Source organism: Natrix helvetica (genome assembly GCF_964273705.1).
Source record: "Natrix helvetica genome assembly, chromosome: 7".
Lineage (NCBI taxonomy): Eukaryota > Metazoa > Chordata > Lepidosauria > Squamata > Natricidae > Natrix > Natrix helvetica.
Genome location: NC_138558.1, coordinates 19,874,770 through 19,895,635, shown reverse-complemented (window position 1 = coordinate 19,895,635; position 20,866 = coordinate 19,874,770). Strand labels below are relative to the sequence as shown.

The 20,866-nt window shown below is 43.2% G+C and overlaps 1 protein-coding gene across 2 annotated transcripts in view; it reads left to right on the top strand.

The window, feature by feature from the left end:
* STPG2 (sperm tail PG-rich repeat containing 2) overlaps positions 1 to 20,439 on the top strand; it is a 199,041-nt gene extending 178,602 nt beyond the window's left edge. For both annotated transcript variants that reach the window (XM_081960213.1, XM_081960212.1), the window contains 2 exons: positions 17,888 to 18,039; positions 20,178 to 20,439. In XM_081960213.1, the coding sequence (XP_081816339.1) occupies positions 17,888 to 18,039; positions 20,178 to 20,220 (195 nt within the window). In that variant the 3' untranslated portion in view covers positions 20,221 to 20,439. The remainder of the gene's footprint in view (positions 1 to 17,887; positions 18,040 to 20,177) is intronic.
* The last annotated feature ends 427 nt before the right edge of the window (positions 20,440 to 20,866 follow it).

Genomic DNA, 20,866 nt, shown 5'->3' with positions numbered 1-20,866 from the left:
GAACAATTAACAGTCCATTTAAACTGGCTTTGTTCCACTGATTTCAACAGCATGGTTCCTTTGTGAGTCATTTGTGATTAAATCTTTTTGTGTAATATTAAGAAATCTTCCCACTCAGACTCTTAAAAGAAAGTAATTCCATTTCAGTGCTCTCCATTGCTAGTCTGTGTCATTCTTAAAAGAATTTGACTTTGATCATAACAATGGCTGTGCTTTTAAGGTCAAGAGCTTAGGCATCTCCATTCTTTCCACTTTCTGAGAACTGGACCTTGAGATAGTGAAGTAAATGAAAAGCAAGTATTATATTCATATTTGCAATTGAAAACCCTGAACAAAATGCAAGTCAAGAGTAGCTTTGATATCATGCTTCAATAGCATGATAATCACACTTCCATCTAGGTTCTAGAATCAATATCAGCTGATTAGTGCAGCTTATTTCTTTTTCATCTGTGCAAAGAAGTATATCAACTGAGTTAATATACATCCGGGAGGAAGTCAGCACGATTATTGAAATCTCTGAAGTTTTACATAAGTCATGTGTCCAACAATGGCAATACTTTTTTCTTTTAAAAAATGCACTACGAAATCTGTTGTTGTTGAAGTTACCGTATGTAATTGAGAAATGGCAATGCATTTGAAGTTCTACCAAAGTGCTGCATTTGGATCATTTTGGTAAGAACTAACACATGACCTTGAAAGAAGAATAGCTCATGTATCAGTTATCTCCTAAGACAAAAGCAAAGCTGATATTTTTTTGAAACAAAACAAGATGGCCTTCATTAAATATGAATAGGAGGTCTCCTCACATATATTTTCCAATACCAGAATAAACATTTTGATCAGTATTTTTTTCTTGAACAAGAATAATTTAGGCAAGAAAAAGAAAAAGTTAGAAACAAAACCAATAGTCTCGAATTTCACAGACAAAAGCGAAGTTGGTTTTAGGTTTTCAGATACTGCTTAAAATGGTTAATGGATTCCTAATTATATTGTATAAGGCAAATGCCATATTTGCCATATTTCTGAGAATTTTATCTTTTCCATTCTCTTTAATTTTTATTTCCTTCAAATTGATGTTCGCCATTGGGTTCGAAGAGGACCTTGACATCAATCAGTTTGTGGGCTGTCCACGATGTATCTGCAGGTGGCTGGTAAGGCCTATATGGGCATGAAATCTTCTACCACATGTCAGGCGGATATGTGTGGGCACCATTGTTGCAGCATTTGCAACTCTGGCTTTGCGGAGTGCTCGCTTCTCTTGTGCTATGGTTGTTCTTCTGTCATCAGATGTCCGGCAGCCTTGGTGGATCAGCATGTGCCATGTCGATCGATCTTGTGCCAGGGTTTCCCAGGAAGTGGTGTCAATTTCCAGGGACTTGAAGGAGGCTTTCAACATGTCTTTGTATCACTTCCTTTGTCCCCCTTGTGATCGCTTTCCTTATACAATAATACAATAGTAGAGTTGGAAGGGACCTTGGAGGTCTTCTAGTCCAACCCCCTGCCTAGGCAGGAAACCCTATACTGTTTCAGATAAATAGCTATCCAACATCTTCTTAAAGACTTCCAGTGTTGGGGCATTCACAACTTCTGGAGGCAAGCTGTTCCTTGAGACAACTCACCACAGAGGAGCTGTTTGGGGATGCGATGGTCTGGCAGCCTGCAGATTTATTACTGCAGAATTACAGCAGAAATGAATAGCAGTATTTTTTACTAAAATTAAATGATTTACATTTGCTTTAACTAGGTTATATTATTTTCTCAGAACTGAATAATCTGAACCCCCTAAGGGTATATGTAATTCTTCATGTGACTTTTGATGAATTGAATGAATCCAGGAATCATTACCAAATAATAATGCGTAATGTAACAGAAAGGAAATTTATAACAGGCATTAGTAGAAAACAATCACATAGTTACAGGAATATTTTTCAACAGAATAATTCCTGATACCACCCCAATGTAATATTAGCATTAATATGGATGCTTAACACCATATGTGACATAGAGCACTGAGCTGTTGATCCAGAATGTAGATGCATTCAGTGTGAGGTTTACAATGGACTGAGATTGGGAATTATTGAATATTTTAGCTAGTCGGTTTGCTGACTGTTTTGTGGGGTTTGTCAAGTGCGTCCCTGGATGGTATGGATTGCTTTGGGGAGATGAAGTTTAATAGCAGAGGAGTGGATGTGTGATTAGAATGGCAAAGAATAATAACGGAGGGGGCTCCTTCAGAGTCCCTCATGGGTTGAAAAATTCCAAATTAGAGGAAAAATGGAAATCAAAGTACTGATGGAACAAAGGGAGATTAATTTTGTTTTATTATTATTTTCAATTTTATTTACATGCCATCCATATCACTGTCTAGAACAGGGGTGTCCAAACTTGGGAACTTTAAGACTTGTGGACTTCAACTCCCAGAATTCCCCAGCCAGCTGGCTGGGGAATTCTGGGAGTTGAAGTCCACAAGTCTTAAAGTTCCCAAGTTTGGACACCCCTGTTCTAGAATGACTAGGGGAAAAGGGGTAGATTATTTTGAAGGATGGGAAACTGAACATCAGAGTCCAGTTCTCATTTCTGATACCCTGTCCTCAAAGTTTTTCTCGTTCTAGATACAAACATGTACAAAGGAATTCATTTACAAAGGCATTTACTTAATCATACTATCACAAGCAATGGCAGGCAGAGTGTGCTCAAAACATGCAGTTTTGAGCACTCCCAAATCTCTTTCAAACTTGCCTACAAGACCTTTCTTGTAACTGAAGTCCAAAGCAGCAGACAGAAGTGTCACTGGACAGAGCCCAATGGTCTCATTATCATAGGCAGATCATTGACTGCTCTGGAGTCTGAGGATATCCGTTTCCACAGGCAGGAGTCAGGACACAAATCAAGTTTCCTATAGATGGATCACTTATTCCCACATGGAAATTAGGTCACATCTTAAGAAGTTATCTTGTCTAAGCATGAGACTATAAGCAACTCCAAGGTCTGCAAAGCCCTCAAAGTCAGATATGATTGGACTGGTCTAATTAATAAGGGAGGACAAAGGTAATTTTAAAATTCAAAACATGAACTTTGCAAAGCACTTAGTTACATTGGTGGTGTGCAGGAATGGGTCTCAACAGGATAATCAATAATCTTAGCCTGTGCAATGAAAATAAATCCTAGAGAACTGATTGGGAGAATAATACAAAAAGCATAATGCACAAAACAAGTAGGTGTCACTGTGCAAAACACATAATATCATGTTATACTTACCCTCGCTCAGGTGTGGGTTTCTGTACTGGTTGGTACCAATTGCTTTGTGTGCACACATGCTGCATGTTGCTCACACATGCACAGTTGACTGTAATTTGTTCTGCACATGCGCAGAAACATGCCAGCAATGGCAGAAGAGACTGGGGAACTAATTTGGGGGTGTGGCCAGCCTGGGTCACTGCTGGTTCTGCGACCCAGGCCGAATCACCACTACCAGTTCAGCCGAATTGGGAGCAACCCACCTCTGCCCTAGCTGGTTTGCCTTAGATAATATGGAAATTTCAAGACTGGGCCATTTTTCCTTGTGGGGAGATGCCTTGTTCCTGAGAGTTTGTTGCCTAGCTGTTAATTTTGCAGTTGCATTTAGGAAGAGTTCTTTGGGAGTAGTTTCTTTTAATTAATATAAAAAAGTGCCAACAATTAGACTGTGCCCATATTCTCTGCTCAAGGATATTATTCTTTCTCCTATCCTATTCAGACTTTTTGGCATTCCCCATTTTTCTTTATTCATTTCCTGGGATCTCAGAAGAAGTCAGTTAATAGGTCACACCCCAGTTTTGCTTAAATGAAAAAAGAGGAACATGAGTAGGAATGATACTCATTTGATTGCATAGCCACTGGCAAACCTTAATTGCTATACTTTAAAAGATTATATTTTGTTATAATTATCCTAGGTTAAATTCCAGTGGGGAACTCTGTTATAGCGTGAAAAATAATACAAAATCTGCCACTCTTATTATTAGTTTCAATTTATAATGGACTTTTTCATAATAGGTCATCAGGAATGTAGCTTTGTAATTGTTAAGGAACTTAGTAGACCATAAAATCTGATAGTCTTCACTACATTGTGGCTTTTCTCTCCTGAAAAAAGACTAGATGGGTATACATGTCATCATTTTCATGCAACTCTCCCCTTGTTCCATGATTATTTCCTTTGATAGAATTTCTTATATTCCATACTGATATCAAATATTTTTAAAAAGCTTCCTGATTGTGTGCTGTTGGTAACAAATGAATGCTCAAAGGATGTCTTAATATTTACATACTCCTTTGTTACCATTCTTAATTTTGCTGTCCAGTCAAAGATGTCAAATAATTACAATAATAGCATTTCAGACAAGTTATGTCAGCCTTATGCATACCATTAATGCATTAATGTGTCAAAACAATAGTGAATGACACAGCTCTAGGCAGTCTTAAAAGCTACTAATGGCTGCCCCACTCCAAGGAATTGATTTGCAAGCAACCCTAAAGCTATAAAACTTTCTCACTGATATATGGTTTCACAAGCTTTGTACTTACGAGTTACCTCACTTTTGGCCGATAGCTAATAGTTGCTTTAATATGAAAGCCATCCACAGAAACAACATGCTTCATTTTGCCCTCTTAGACAATTAGTAATGAATGTCACTAGTAAAAAGACATCCCTTGTCAAATTCAAATATGCTTTTCTGGTATTTTGCAAGACAAAATCAGATATACAAAGTTGTTAATATTATAAGGTTTTCTGTATTTTTATTAATTAAGTTCAGTTTATTGGATAACCAAGCAGAGTTAAACCATTTGTAATATTAAAGCATTGAAATAAGATAAAGCACAATATGAGAAAATTTGGTACTCATTGTTAATTGGTTCCGGTAGATGCAACAAGTACTAAAAACGACGAGTGCCAAACAAACCACAAGACTTAACATGTGATATTTTGTTTCGGCTAGGAAGGACTTCTTTTTCCTATATCAGGTATTTTCCCAGCACGGCTGACTTCCTGTCTGTCCTCTGCAGCCATCTTCCTCCTCCTTTTGTGACAACCTTCCTAGCATGGCTGCCTTCCTGTCCATTCTCCACTGTCCCCATTTTCTTATCACAGTGTGTCAAGTACCAAAGAAATGATGAGTACCAGGACATTTTTGCGTCAAAATGTGTCAAGTACCAAATTTGACAAATTTTTAAGCAGTCAAGTACTGAGGTGCCACTACAATGCTTAATACAGATTTCAAAGTTAATAAGCTACCAATTGAGCTGCCATTAATTTTTAAAATTTCTAGTATTGGAAAGCATTTTCTTAATACGTTGAACCTATAACAGCCGTAACGTATTATCTTTAATTTAATATTATCAATTCAACTTGAATGTATTAACTCTTTTCCAGATGATAAGCAGTCATCTTTATCAGAAAGAAATCGATCAGATTGAAAATGTATATCAGATTTGAGAGCTTTGCATTATGTAATACCACAGGATAGGCATCCTGTTGACACTTGATTCTCTAGGCCCGGACTATGTAGACTCTCATTCAAATGTCTCAGTACTAATGGACTGCAATCCCTTCTGCTGATAAATCATTGGGGAATATAGGAGACTAGAATAATTAGGTAGCTTCACCACCTTGAGTTGACCAAATGTAAAGGTGGTATAAAAATCTCATCATCATCATCCCTAATTTTAATATCACACATGGAGTTGCTGATTAGAACATAGAATAATAAGAGTTGGAAAGGACTTTGGAGGTTTCTGGTCTCGCTCCCTGCTCAAGAAGGAGCCTCTATACACGTGATGGCAAACCTATGGCACGAGTGCCAGAGGTGGTACGCAGAGCCCTCTCTGCAGTCATGACAGTTGTCGCCCTAGCCCAGCTCCACTGCGCATATGCACATGTCTTGGCTTCCAGGTTGGTGCAGGAGGCCTTCCAGACCCAAAACAGGGCGCGGGTGTGCATTATGGGTGTGGGCACATGCACCCGCTATCGCGCATGTGCATGCACGCTTTTGGAACGCAATGAGAAAAGGGTTAGCCATCACTGCCCTATCCCATTTCAGACAAATGTTTGTCCAGTCTCTTTTTGAAAGCCTCCAGTGATGGAGCATCCCAAACTTCTGAAGGCAAGCTATTCCATTGTTCCTCTGCTGTTCTCTTCTTCATTGTTCTTTGGTTCTTCCATTCAGGCCACATGTGAGCCATAACTCAACGGAGCAGGCATGACAATTATGAATACAGCCCTATAAGGGAATATGAGATGGGATTAAAGAGGAGGATATAAGCCGGACAGCAATTAACTTAAATGTTTACTGTTTACTATTTTCTATGGCCTACTTGGAATTGTAATATTTGGGTGGCATGTGTTCTGAACTCTAAGCTCTAGATTCACTCTGTCTGAGTCTTCATAATCCTTCTGCTTCTGAAATATAGTTTCCAATTAAATTTGGACTTATTTTGGATTTCAGAGGCAGAGCCAGGATAATTTAAAAAGAAAGAAAGAAAAACCCCTACTATATAATTCCAAGTTCACTGTGCCATCTAAGGTGTGAATACATTTAGTTAATACTTTCTCTGAGGCAGCTTTAATTCTCTCAGCTCCATAAACAGTAGAATTTCAAGTGCTATACTTCATTTTCAGTTGGGTTTTGCTTTCAAAAGTGCTGAAAATATAATTGAAAAAATCAAATTAGAAGTGCTAATTGTTTCTCTGCTATTCTCTTGATGCTATATATGCTGTTGGGAAAGATTGCTTCTTCACTATTAAAGAAATTTGTCATTTTCTGAATCTATATCCCGGAGTCAGTAACCTGTGATAAAATGACAAGCATAAAAGAAAAAAATAAATGATGGAATTAATGTAGGTTTTTTTTTTTCCATTTCAAGAATTGCTGACAATTTGTAGATACTTATCAGCTCAGTTCATTCAACCTTTAAATTGTCTCTCATGTTGTACATAGCTCACATACTGTATGATCAGTAAAATTGTACCATAGTTGTGTATAATATTTGGGAGAGAATATTATTTTATCTGCTTCTAAATACATGGACTGAGCCTATTGAAATGCATGTAATATAATAATAGTATTTCCACTCTGCTCCTGAAGGTGGTCATTGACCATGGAAACACTACAGAAGCATTCAGGCAATCATTTCATTTCAGGAAACAGTTGAGGTTTATGAATTGCATTTTGAATTCATATAGTGCTTATTGCTATATTGTATGCTACAACAGAGGCATCAAGCAATCATTTAATATTCTGTGCAAATCACTCCTACTCATCATGCAATAGGAGAGAATCTCAACTTATTTCCTGTAATTTCTCTAGGGCCTATAAAAGTTTTAATACATTTAAAAATAATGCAGTGCAGTTTGGTTAAAAAAATAATAATGCAAGGAACCAAAAAGTTCTGGGTAGAAACCTGAAGGAAGTGGGAGGGCCAAGTTATGCCTATTTATTCATTCCTATTGGAAGATATGTTATAGAATAGTCATTGAAGAGAAAGAGCAATATTGAAAATGAACAGTCAGCTACAGAGAGGATGCTGACAGGAGCGATTTGGGTTGTTTGATCATGGGATGTGTGTTCCATGATGACTCTGGGCAATATGGGATCCATTTTCCAGAACTGAGAAGAATTTGTTGGGAATGTACCTTGTAGACTTGATTTTGAATGAAAAATCTCTGGAAGAGATAAGCGAATTCAGAAAGTATATTAGGACTGGGTCTGGATCAGTGTTTCCAGGATGTGAAAACACCCAACATGGAAAGGAATAGTTCAAACTACTTAATTTTCCAAGGTGGCAGATGTGGCGCAGTGGTTAGAGTGCAGTGCTGCAGACTACTTCAGCTGACTGCTAGCTGCAGCTCTGCAGTTCAAATCTCACCGGCTCAAGGTTGACTCAGCCTTCCATCCTTCTGAGGTGGGTAAAATGAGGACGCAGATTGTCGGGGGCAAAATGCTGACTCTGTAAACCGCTTAGAGAGGGCTGTAAAAAGCACTATGAAGTGGTATATAAGTGTAAGTGCTATTGCTATTGCTATTTCACTCCCTATCAAACACCGATAGAAATCAGAGGATGGAGGTGAACCAGCACAAAACTATGCACTCCCAACCTCAGGTCTGAAGCCAACTCAAAAGGATACTGTGGTCAACAGTAATGAAAGCTGTCGAGGGGTCAAGAAGAGTTGGAATGGACGCTCTATCTCCATCTTGCTCCTGTTACTCTAAAAACAAGACAAATGCCATATCTGGCCATATCTGAGCCTGAAACCTGGCTGTAAAAGGTCCAGGTATCTCATCCAGGAATTTTTGTAGCTGCAGTTACCTTTGTAGTAACCTTCTCAACATGCCATGAGTTTTCATGGGTAAGAGGACATTTGAAACTGGGGCTCCCCAGACCTTATCCAACACCCATGTCACTATACCACCCTAGATATGGATGGAGAGAGTAAAGAAGATGATCTTTGCAGAGATATGCAGACTCTATTTGACGAGGTAAAACATTTTTAAAAGACCGAAACATTCAGTAACATGGAGAAGAGGTTCAAACAGACACGTCCCCCAATTCACTGAAATATAAGGAGGAGGAGAAGGAGGTATTGCACAGTCAGACATTTCAGTTTCTGTTGTCCTAGCCCCGTGATGGCGAACCTATGGCATGCATACCACAGGTGGCACGCGGAGCCATATTTTCCGGCATGGCAGCCCTCAGCCTTCTCAAATTTGTGGTTGGGCCGTTGGGTCGTTTTTCGCACAGGGGGTGTTGCACACACATGCAGGGAGGGGGTGTCGTGCACGCATGCACAGGTGGGCGAGCATGTGTGCACATGCTATAGGGAAATACAGAACCACCAAGTGGCTGGTTTTGGCACACCTTTAGAAAAAAGGTTAGCCATCACTGTCCTAGCCAGTCTGTCCTATGATGAAAGAAAGGGACAAAAAGCACCATGCAATTTCTGTTGCAGAATGTATAGCTCCCTAGGATATCTGTAATCAAGTTCAACATATAAAGAAAGTGGCATTTCAAGAAAGCAAAAGCCTGCGTGTCCTTCCTACACAGACACATTGCAACAGATGAAACAGAGAGTGCGCTCAGAAGGGATCAAAATGTTTTTGAAATGTCAGATTTTTTCTTATATAATTGTGCAGGGTGTGTGCACAATCCAAGTGCCATTCATTTGTTTATTTATTGAGATAGTTATTACCCAGCCTTTTCATCATGTCCTCAATTGCTGGTAATTAAACTCTGAGGATGAACAAATATGTAAAGTCTTATTTTAATTGTTCACATGACAGAAGGGGTATGAATGAGGCTCCTGACTGAACCAATATACTCAGCTTCCATCTGCATTCTTCTTCAAGTCAAATTGAACAGTTTGTCTTCCCAATAATAAGAAGATATCACCAACCTATGTTTGAGAGACCTTAAGAGCCTATTTCTGCAATTACCAGTATGGTTGCAAATATGAATAATAGATATTTATCCAAGGCAGTATATTTGATTTCATAAAGCTGATGAAGCATTGGGACAAAGTAATAGGTCTGGTGGGGAGGGCTGGAGATAATTTGATTTTTGAAGGCCAATTCAGTCTTATGTTCACCTCCCAAAAACCAAACCAGACCCTGTGGATATTTGTATAGTAGTAGAAGAATAGATTTATGTATATGTAGGAGAATGAAGTAGAGCATGGCCAAAAAAAACCCATTAATATGTATGCACTTTTTTTGCCTTCTATTTTAAATAATGCTCAATGAAAAAAAATTAAACAATATTAAATTTAAATACCAAAACCATGTTATCTTTTTGCAGCTAGCAGAATTGCATAGCCGAAGGCTACAGTCTCAGAAAGGCTACATCTTGCATCCTTTTGAATTTTTATGAACTGCTTTTTGATTGGCTGCAATTTAATAGGAATGTAGACTATTGTACTGACAAAAGGATCTTGGTGTCGCTGCAGAATCCATTGTATGTGTTACCATTATGCCGCAGTAAGCTTATAATTAACTAATAACCTTTATCTAAAGAGAGTTTGTGTGCGTATGAAAAAGTAAATTTCAGGACCACTACTGTTTCACGAGATGATGTTTTGTATGAACTCATTAATTTGGGAATGCTGGTTCTCAAATATATTCTATTTAAAGCTGAAGGCCAATATGTTCTTTTTTTTTGTTTGCATATTAGCATCAAACCTCCACAAAATAATGACTAAATCATATAGCATCATATAGCAAACAATTTAAATATTTGGGTGGGTGCAGTGATTTAGCTCATGAGGGCAATTCAAGGTTTCACCGAACTTTTTAATGTGCTTTTGTATAAACTGGTATGCAAAATGTTTCTGCTTTAATCAATAATTACTTCTAATAAGTTATGGCAAGCGTGAAACCCAAGGGCTGGTTCCCTTCAAAATAAATTTGAAAGCTACTGGAACTTAAACTTGAGTCAAAAGTGAGACTTTGGAGGAAGTTTGAATCTTTTATTTATAGGACAGCCAGTAGTCGATTTTACCGGTTCTCCGAACTGCGCAAAATCATAACAACCGGTTCGCCTGAACCAGTCCGAACCAGCTGAATCCCACCTTCTGAGGCCGTCCCAGCTGAAAAAAGAGATTGGGAGCCTGTTTTCGCTGGCAGAGGCACTGTGGGCTGATCCTTCACTGTTTCCAGGGCAGTCCCATGGGCTAGAACTAAGCACCCCGCACGCCAGAACTAAGCACCCCGGGCCTTGAGTTTGGTATCCCTGCTCTAGATGCTAGTGATCCTCATTCAGTAGCTTGAAAAAATATTTTTTCCTCTCTTGGACTATCCTATGATTCCCCTCAAACAATTGTAATCTTCTGATTATTCTTGAAGAAATTTCATAAAAGCAAATAGGTAGCAACTGCTACAGTACTATTAACAAAAGTATTAATGCTGTATCCTATGTACCTTCAGTCAAGTGAACAGAATAAAAATATATTTGATCTATCCTAAAGTTGTTTTTTACCCCCATAAACAGATTTTTTATTAAGTTTCAAATTGTATTTATTGTTGGCCACCTTGAATGTCCTATAGCTAGGAATAACTGAGACAACAATAATAATGGTTACTGGAAATAAGCTAATGAAATTCCTTTGCATTTTTCTCCTTATTTATAGTTTTTTGTTCCAATTTGCAATTCTAAGCCAGTTTTTCACTCTGAATGTATAGCTATAGGCCTCACTCTCTAATTTAGGTAAAACACTAATTTTGGGGATCTTTGATTCATTGTTGATTTTTCTAATGCACAATTTTTTTGCTGACTGGCTCTGTATGATTTTGTTGTGTGCATATTCGACAACAGATTTTATCCCACGTTTTACTCACTTTTAGAGGAGAGCAGCTGCCATTGCTTTTACACGGATATGGACCGTTATTCAGGGCATTTCTGTCTAACATTTGGATTATGTGTAACATCAAGGCAATTGTTTTTGCACCTATGCTCTGTTCTTCAGAGAAGCACATATACTCTCAGTGTACATAAAGTAAATATAAAATTGAGTACATTCATCAAGAATCATAAGATACAACACTTAGTGATATTCATAAGCAAATCATACTAGAAAAAAATAAAACAATATAAATTGTAAAGAAACAAGCAACATAGTTATAGTCATAAGTAGGAAGCGATAGGTATTAGGAAGGAAGAGAAGAATAATAGTAATACAGTCTTAGTAGATAATTTGACAGTGTTGTGGAGAGTGATGGTATTTGGGGAAAAACTGTCCTTATGTTGTGTTATTCTGGTGTACAGTGCCCTATAGCAGTGATGGCGAACCTATGGCCATTTGTCAGGGCACGCAAAAAGCCATTTTTCACCCTCCCCAGGCTTTATAAGAGTCTGGGAAGGGCGAAAACAGCCTCCCCGCCCCCCCCGGAGGCCCTCCGGAGGCTTCATGAGCTTCCGTGAAGCCTCCGGAGCATAAAAAAACGCCCCTATGGGCAAACCGGAAGTTCGGGAACGGACTTCCGGTTTGCTCGGAGGGTCATTTTGAGCGCTCCAAAGGCTTCCCAGATGCCTTTGGAGCGCTCAAAACGACCCTCCGAGCAAACCCGAAGTGACTTCCGGTTTGCTTGGAGGGTCGTTTTGAGCGCTCCAAAGGCTTCAGGGACCATCCGGAGGCTTCCATGAAGCCTTCGGAATGCTTAAAACGACCCTCTGAGCAAACCGGAAGTGACTTCTGGTTTGCTCGGAGGAGGCGTCTGGGAGGCCTCCGGACGGTCCCTGAAGCCTTCGGAGCGCTCAAAACGACCCTCCGAGCAAACCGGAAGTCACTTCGGGTTTGCTCGGAGGGTCGTTTTGAGCGCTCCAAAGGCATCTGGGAAGCCTCTGGACAGTCGCTGAAGCCTTCAGAGCGCTCAAAACGACCCTCCGAGCAAACAGGAAGTCACTGAAGCCTCCTGAATGCCTCTGGAGGGCGTTGGGAGGGGCGGGGAGGCTGTTTTATAGGAGCCTGAGGAGGGCGAAAAAAGCTTGTAAAAATGGGGGGTCGCGCCTGTAGTGCGTGCATGCGCACTGGGGGGTCGTGCATTGGATTATAAGTGCAGCATGCCTGCACATGAGCCCCCTGCGCTCCCCCCACTTATGGCACACGAGCCAAAAAAGGTTCACCATTGCTGCCCTATAGCGTCGTTTTGTGGGCAGAACTTGAAACAATTTATGTCCAGGATGTGAGGGGTCTGTACATATTTTTACAGCCCTCTTTTTGATTCATGCACTATACAGGTCCTCAATAGAAGGCAGTATTGTATCCATGCAGATGACGTCAGGGAATTCCCCCTGACAGCCGGCATCTGCACTAGCAACAGCCAGGTCGCGTCTGATTGGCTAAGACGCGACCTGGCTGAGAGCGGGGAAACTCCGGCTTGTGGATTGGCTGGTTCGTCTGACAGCTTCATATAAATAGCTGTCAGACGAACCCTGCTTGCTTCTCTCCTGTAAATACGTTAGGATTGTTGTATTCAATAAAGCCTTGTTAATTCTCCTCACGACTCTGCTCGCCTTTTTTGCCATCCTAACACTGGCGACGAAGGTGGGATCTGGCTGCCGCTAACCCACCGAACGTTCCACCTCGGCACAATTGTCCTGGCGACCTGTTTTCCGTTCCTGCCTAGCTTTTGAACTCTGAGGAGACCATGTCGGCGATGCCAACTTTTGTCCCCTTCGGCTGCGACGGCGAGACCTGGGAAGCGTTCCTGGAGTGTTTCGAGTGCTACCTGATCACCAACGGCTGATGCGATGTGCCGGACGACGAGAAGTGTAGCTTCTTTCTGAGCTGTTGCGGCACGCCGATGTTCAGCGCCGCTCGCTCACTAGCAGCTCCTCAGCCAGTCCACTCACTGGACTGGGCCACCTTAACGGAGCATCTACAGCGCCACTATGCCCCTACCCCATCCTGGGTGGCGAGGCATTACGCTTTCAGACGCTGCGTGCAGAAGCCGGAGGAATCTGTGAGCCAGTTCCTCCAGTCGCTTCGCACAGCGGCGATGAGGTGCGAGTTCGCCGATCTGGACCGCAACCTCACAGAGCAGTTTGTCAGCGGCATCAAAGACTTGCGCCTACGCCGGCGGCTTCTGTCCCAAGCGGACATCACGCTCACTGGGGCCATTGAACAGGCAAGGGCGGCCGAACTCTCCGACGAGTCCATGTCGGAGATGTTCAACCTGCCGCCTCCGCCAGGCCGCACTTGCCTGGTGGACGAGTTGGTCCCTCTGCCAATTGACTACCCTGAGGAGGGAGCGGTGGCTCGTATAGGCCAGTCCTCAAGAAGACGCGCCCCTCAGCGAGCCCGAGAAGCCGTGACCGCTTGCCTGGGCTGTGGAGGCAACCATGACCGCTCTGGTTGCCCCTTTAAGGCTGCGGTATGCCGCCGCTGCCTTAAGAAAGGACATTTAGCCCAGGTCTGCAGAGCGCAGTTTCCCTTGCCTCAGCGCCCAGATGACGTCTCGACCGCAGCCGCCGCCAAGCCGCGACCCGGGAGCCGTTCTGGACGACAGCAGCAGCAGCAGCAGCAGCAGCCTTCGCGCAGAGGCTGCTACGCCGTGGACGCTGATCAACACGCCAGCCCCGCAGAGTTGGCCTTCCACACTGGTGCAGGTGCGGAGCGCATCAAAGCGTCACTCCTCATTGAAGGCTCCCCCTGCACCATGGAGGTGGACTCGGGGTCTTCCCGATCACTCCAGGCATCTCCAAGACCCAGCTCTCCTCCCCAGACGCAACCCTACGGGACTACCAGGGGACTCTGATTCCTACCCTGGGTTGTCACCTGGTGCGGGTGGAGTATGGGGACTTTTCGGGATGCCCTCCCCTTTTGGTAGTAGAAAAGCCTTTGCCAGCCCTCCTGGGCCTTGACTGGTTCCCGGCACTAGGCCTGTCAGTGCACGGGGTAAGGCAAGTGATGGCCACGCCTCCTGACGTGGCCGATGTACTTGCAAGGTTCTCTGATGTGTTTGATGGGCAGCTGGGGGCATATAAGGGAACTCCCATTTCCTTGAATCTAGATCCCCAGGTTGCCCCCATTAGGCTGAAGGCCCGTAGGGTGCCTTTTGCCTTAAGGGCAAAGGTTGATGCGGAGCTGGACAAGCTCGTCGTGCAGGGAGTCTTGGAGCCTGTGGATTACTCCAAGTGGGAGACCCCTTTGGTCATCCCAGTTAAGGCGGATGGTTCCATTCGCCTCTGCGCTGACTTTAAATCCACCATTAACCTTGCCCTCCAGGCGAACCCCTATCTAGTTCCGGTAGTGCAGCACTTGCTCCACTCTTTGGGACAAGGCTGCATTTTTGCGAAACTGGATATGGCGCAGGCCTACCAGCAGCTCCCGGTGGATGACGAGGCGGCGGCCGTGCAGACCATCGTCACCCACCATGGAGCTTTCCGTTGCCGGCGCTTGCAATTCGGCGTTTCCGTAGCCCCGGGGATCTTCCAGAGCCTTATGGAGCGTTTGCTCCATGGGCTCCCTGGTGTGGTTCCGTATTTTGATGACGTCCTGATCGCCGCTAGCAGCCGATCGGGCCTCATCGAAGTACTGGTGAAGGTCCTCGAGCGTTTCAGGGGCACGGGATTAAAATTGAAACGCAGCAAATGCTCGTTTGCTGTGCCGCGGGTGGATTTCCTGGGCTTCACCATTGATGCCCAGGGAATTCACCCCACCCCTTCCAAGGTAGCAGCCATCAGGAACGCCCCCACGCCTGCCTCCAAGACGGAGCTGCAGGCGTTCCTTGGCTTGCTTAACTTTTACGCGCCATTTTTGCCGCATAAGGCGTCACTAGCCGAGCCGCTGCATCGGTTGCTCGACCGATCGGCAGCCTGGCGCTGGGGCAGCCGCGAAGCGCATGCGTTCGCGGCTGTCAAAGACATGCTGACGTCAGAGGCAGTCCTCGTCCAATATTCGGACAAGATGCCTTTGACTCTTGCTTGTGACGCCTCCCCCGTGGGTTTGGGGGCGGTCCTGAGCCATGTGCTGCCCAATGGCTCGGAGGCCCCCATTGCCTTTTATTCCCGGACACTGACTTCTGCGGAACGCAACTATAGCCAGATTGACAAGGAGGCTCTGGCTGCAGTGTCAGGGATTAAGAGGTTTCACGATTACCTCTATGGTCGGCACTTTACTTTGTTCACCGACCATAAGCTACTCCTTGGGCTTTTGGCTGGTAACAAGCCGACCCCTCCCATCCTGTCACCTCGCATGACTAGGTGGACAGAGTTCCTAGCTGCCCCCCCTGCCAACTTTCCTGACCGGCGCCACCGGCAGCCGCTCCGCGGGAATGGGAATTGCCTCGTGGGCCTTGGTCCCGCCTTCACGTGGATTTCGCGGGCCCCTTCAGAGGCCAGGTCTTCATGGTGGTGGTGGACGCATATTCGCGCTGGGTGGAGCTCATTCTCATGAGATCCACCACAGCCGAGGCCACGATCAGAGAACTGACTAGGCTTTTCGCCACCCATGGCTTGCCGGACGTCATTGTCTCTGATAACGGGCCTCAATTTGCATCCACCGTTTTCCAGTTGTTCCTGGCCTCTCAGGGCATCCGCCATGCCCCGGTCACCCCATACCATCCAGCTAGTAATGGCCGGGCGGAACGGGCGGTCCGCTCGGCCAAGGAGGCGTTAAGCAGGATGGATGGGGCAGACTGGCCATCAAGGGTGGCTGCTTACCTTTTGATACAGCATGCCACTCCTTGCCCCCTGTCCGGGAAGTCTCCAGCCGAGCTGCTGATGGGCCGGCGCCTGCGGACCACTTTGGATAGGTTGCACCCGCTCTATTCAAATGAACAGCCTGGCAACCTGGGGCCCCCTCCCCGTTCCTTCGCAGTGGGCGATTCCGTGTGGGCTCAGGCTTTCTCAGGGGCGGTTAGGTGGGTGCCTGCCACCATCACCGCCATAACCGGCCCCTGTTCTTACAGGGTCCAGCTACATGATGGGACCGAATGGCGGCGGCACCTGGATCAATTGAGGCGCCGCCTGCCGTTCAACAGCGACAACAACCCTGCAAGGTCGACCGTCGACATCGCTTCACCTGAGCCCACCAACACATCGATTCCTGGTGCCCTTACACCAGTCATAGTTGACCCGGTCTAGCTGCCCTGGGCCGTTCCGGCCTCGGACACCGCCTCCCGGCCGTCCATAGTTGGGGGTGTGCCGCCCATCAGGCGGATTCCTCCCGGTTTTCCGTTGGCCTTCCCCGAGTCAGGCCAAGCCTACCCTGTTGTTCCCTGCTCAAGCCCGCCTTCGGCCGCGCCCCCTCGGCCCTGCCTACCTGATCCTTGTAGTTCTTCTTCCGTGGTAGGCCTCCAAGATGGCGCCCGGAGCTCCACTCCCTTGCGGGAGGAGCTTCGACGAGCACCACCTTCTCCTCCGGCGCCTCCTGTCGAACTGAGGCGTTCTGGGCGGGTCCGACGCCGCCCAGCCTATTTGCGTGAGTACGTATGTGCGTCGTCTACACATGCGCACTCACTGGGGGGGGGGAAGGAGTATTGTATCCATGCAGATGACGTCAGGGAATTCCCCCTGACAGCCGGCATCTGCACTAGCAACAGCCAGGTCGCGTCTGATTGGCTAAGACGCGACCTGGCTGAGAGCGGGGAAACTCCGGCTTGTGGATTGGCTGGTTCGTCTGACAGCTTCATATAAATAGCTGTCAGACGAACCCTGCTTGCTTCTCTCCTGTAAATACGTTAGGATTGTTGTATTCAATAAAGCCTTGTTAATTCTCCTCACGACTCTGCTCGCCTTTTGTGCCAACTTAACAGGCAGGTTGGTAGCAATTGTTTTTTCTGCAGTTCTAATTATCTGTTGAAGTCTGAGATGATCGGCAACCAACATTCTTTTGTCAAAAATGTATACTTATTATAAAATCAATCCTTTTATTATGTTTATGAGGACATACTCTGTTTACAAATATTATATCCTTGCAAGAAAAATATATATGAAGTGGTACTTTGGCTACTTATTTTCATTATGCTTAAATTATTTTGCTGCTGATTCATTAAAAATATGAAGCTGAATAGTTCATATAAATTCACATTTCTTTGGAACAGTGCTTACTAGAAGCCTACAGGGTTCTAATAATAATGTTTTGATGCAAATAAATAAATAACTGAGTTGTTGTTATGGGTATATACCAATTAACTCTCAAGAGGTTTAGTCTCACAATAATTTTATGTTTTCACTAATGTTACTGTATCTTATTGTCAAACAAATTATTAATTTAAAAATGATTCTATTTTTCCTGCATTCTAGAAGATTGTTAGAAGACTTCCATATATAAGGTTAACTTTCTTTTACAAATAATGTTTTTCTCCAAAAAACTTTCTCATATTCCTATCACGATGCATGTTTGTTTTTAAATTTTCCACAGCTCAGTCCACTTTTAAGAGATACTGTCTTGAAGAGAACATACAACGTTACATTAAATAATCCAGTTATGATTCGAGTGAGAAGTGCCATCTTTAAATCTGCAAGAGACAGAGAAGACCTTTTTTGTACATCTGAGCAACAGAACTCCAAAATGTGAGTATGGCAGCCTTCTGCTTCTTTGTTTATTGATGTAGCTAAGACCATCTCAAGACAGTTTATTCTGTGAGGGAGCTTCCATTTGCCTCACTTCTTTCCCAATGCTCCCATTTTCTTCAACCACACAAATGTCATCTCTACCGGTGGTTCTCTGTGTATGTTCACAATTGAGACCAGAATTTCTATTTTTAAGCAGCCAGTTGTTAAGGGAGTCATGCACAGGTGGGTTGCTCCTGGTTCGGCCCAGTTTGGATGAACCGGCGGTGGCAGGAAGCTCCACCGACCCGCCCGGACGCTTTTCCACATGCGCAGAAGTGTCGAGCCGAGTGTAAGCACGAGCGAACCGGTAGTGACGGGATTTGCAACCCACCTCTGGAGTCATGCCCAATTTTACAATTTTTTTGCCATGGTTGTTAAGCGAATCACTGCATTGTAAATATGAAGACTCGTCATAAGTCATTGTTTTCCATGTCATTGTAACTTTAAACAGTCACTAAAGAAATGGTTGTTACGGGTTAACAAAATCAGAAATGAGGAGGTGATAAGCCGCCTGGGAAAGCCAAGGGAAATCATGAAAACCATGAAAAAATGAAAGTTAGAATATTTTAGACATGTGATGCGACAACCAGAAAAAATACGGAATACTTCACTTAATCCTCCAAGGAAAGTTTGAAGGCAAACGAGGTCCAGGCAAAAGAAGAACATCATGGCTTCCAAATCTGAGGAACTGGTTTGGACAAAACTCAACAGCACTTTTTCGTGTGGCTGTTCCGCTGTTGATAAAAATAGGATCACCAACTGGCATCTCCCCCCAGCACGGCTTTCCAAAATGTTCAAAAATCTGGCCCCAAACTGTTGGAAGTGTAAAAAAACACTAGGCACTTTCTATCATATGTGGTGGACGTGCAATGAGGCAAAAAAATATTGGAAAGGTTTAAGAAAGATACACTTTATCTAATTATACATATACTAACTGCAGCGCGCATAACCTATGCACAGCATTGGAAAAAAGAAAATACACCATCAGAGCTTGATATAATCAGAAAAGTGTTGGCCTGTGCAGAAGCAGATAGGCTCACTCTTGAAATCATGAAAACCATGAAAAAATGAAAGTTAGAATATTTTAGACATGTGATGCGACAACCAGAAAAAATACGGAATACTTCACTTAATCCTCCAAGGAAAGTTTGAAGGCAAACGAGGTACAGGCAAAAGAAGAACATCATGGCTTCCAAATCTGAGGAACTGAAAATACACCATCAGAGCTTGATATAATCAGAAAAGTGTTGGCCTGTGCAGAAGCAGATAGGCTCACTCTTGAACTTAAAAATAAAGGGGAATCAGAATATTTTGAAGTATGGAACAGATTTTATGATTGGTATAAGACAAGATGACAAGACTGGAACAAATGTATATATTGTGATTGGACAGAAGGATAGACAATGTATTAAGTAGATTAATTGTTAATGGTTGAAACTAGCTGTACATAATGTGAATATATGGTCACTCCGACTCCGCGGTATTGCATTGTTTTAAATGTAAAAATAATAAAAATATATTTAAAAAAAATAGGATCACCAACGTCCGATGACGGATATGGCACAAGAAGAAAGAAATGGTTGTAAGTTGAGATCTATCTGTATTGTTCTGCATGGATAAGGAAAGGTGCTGGCTAATGGTGGAGCAGAAAATGTGATTCTCCAGATAATAACCTTCTCTCTTTGGTGGTGGTGTGAAGGGTTAGGGTTATTTATGAAGTCCTGTGGCCACCAGGAGTCAAGATGGTCTTGAAGGCATTTTTAAAAACTTTAAATAAATAGAGGAATAGCTTTTCAGTGGCTTACAACTCAAGAAAATACAATTTACTAACGTAAGAGCAGCATAATAATTTTCCTTTTAATTCATTAAGACAAAGATTCTGAGACTATTATATGGAAAAGGAAAATATCATAATTTTGAAAATCAGTGTTAAGTATTTTCATACAGTTTTTTAAATCTCTAACTAAGGCTGGGCTTTTGAGATATGTAAGTACGATAACAAAGAAGAAGGAACAAAATCCTCATTCTCACCTAGAAAAGGTCACTGAGGAAACCCATGTTAAATGTTCAATCCTTTTTGTTCTGTCTCTTTGCAGGCAAAATGAAACTTCCATATCTGATAATAAGTCATACCATTGAAACGTCTGTTGTAAAGAGAACCATGACTTAATGTCTTCCATCAACTGCTGAAGAACAAAACACTGACTTGCACTCTTCAGAAATACAGTATCTATTCTGAGAAGATTTTTTTTTGTTTCCTAGCTTTTCTTGATAACAAATGCTATCATATTTTTTTTTCTACATTCCTGATATGTATTCTTGTGTATCTATAAGAATTAATAAAGAAACCTAAAGGCAGTATTCCCTTTTAAATTTATTATTCGAGTGTAGACATATTGTAGTTTTGGATAGATAATTTTTTAAAATTTATTAAATTTATAAGCCACTTAACCAGAGATGGGTTGCTCCCGGTTCGGCCTGGAACAGGCGAACTGGTAGTGGTAGCGGCGGGAGCCTCTGCCCACCCGCCCGGACGCTTCTGCGCATATGCATGCGAGCAAATCAGTAGTAAAAGAAATGGAAACCCATCACTGCACGTAACCCTATTTAGACTGGGCAGAATACCACATTAAATCATATTAAAATGAACAAGGATGTGAGGGCAATCTATCTGTGACATCTATCTTCCCACTGAGTGCCAGAGTTGATTCAGTTGACCTGGTGGGAATCCCCTTCCTCCCTCATGGCTCTATGTGCATCCTTCCTCAAATGGCCCGTTTGATGG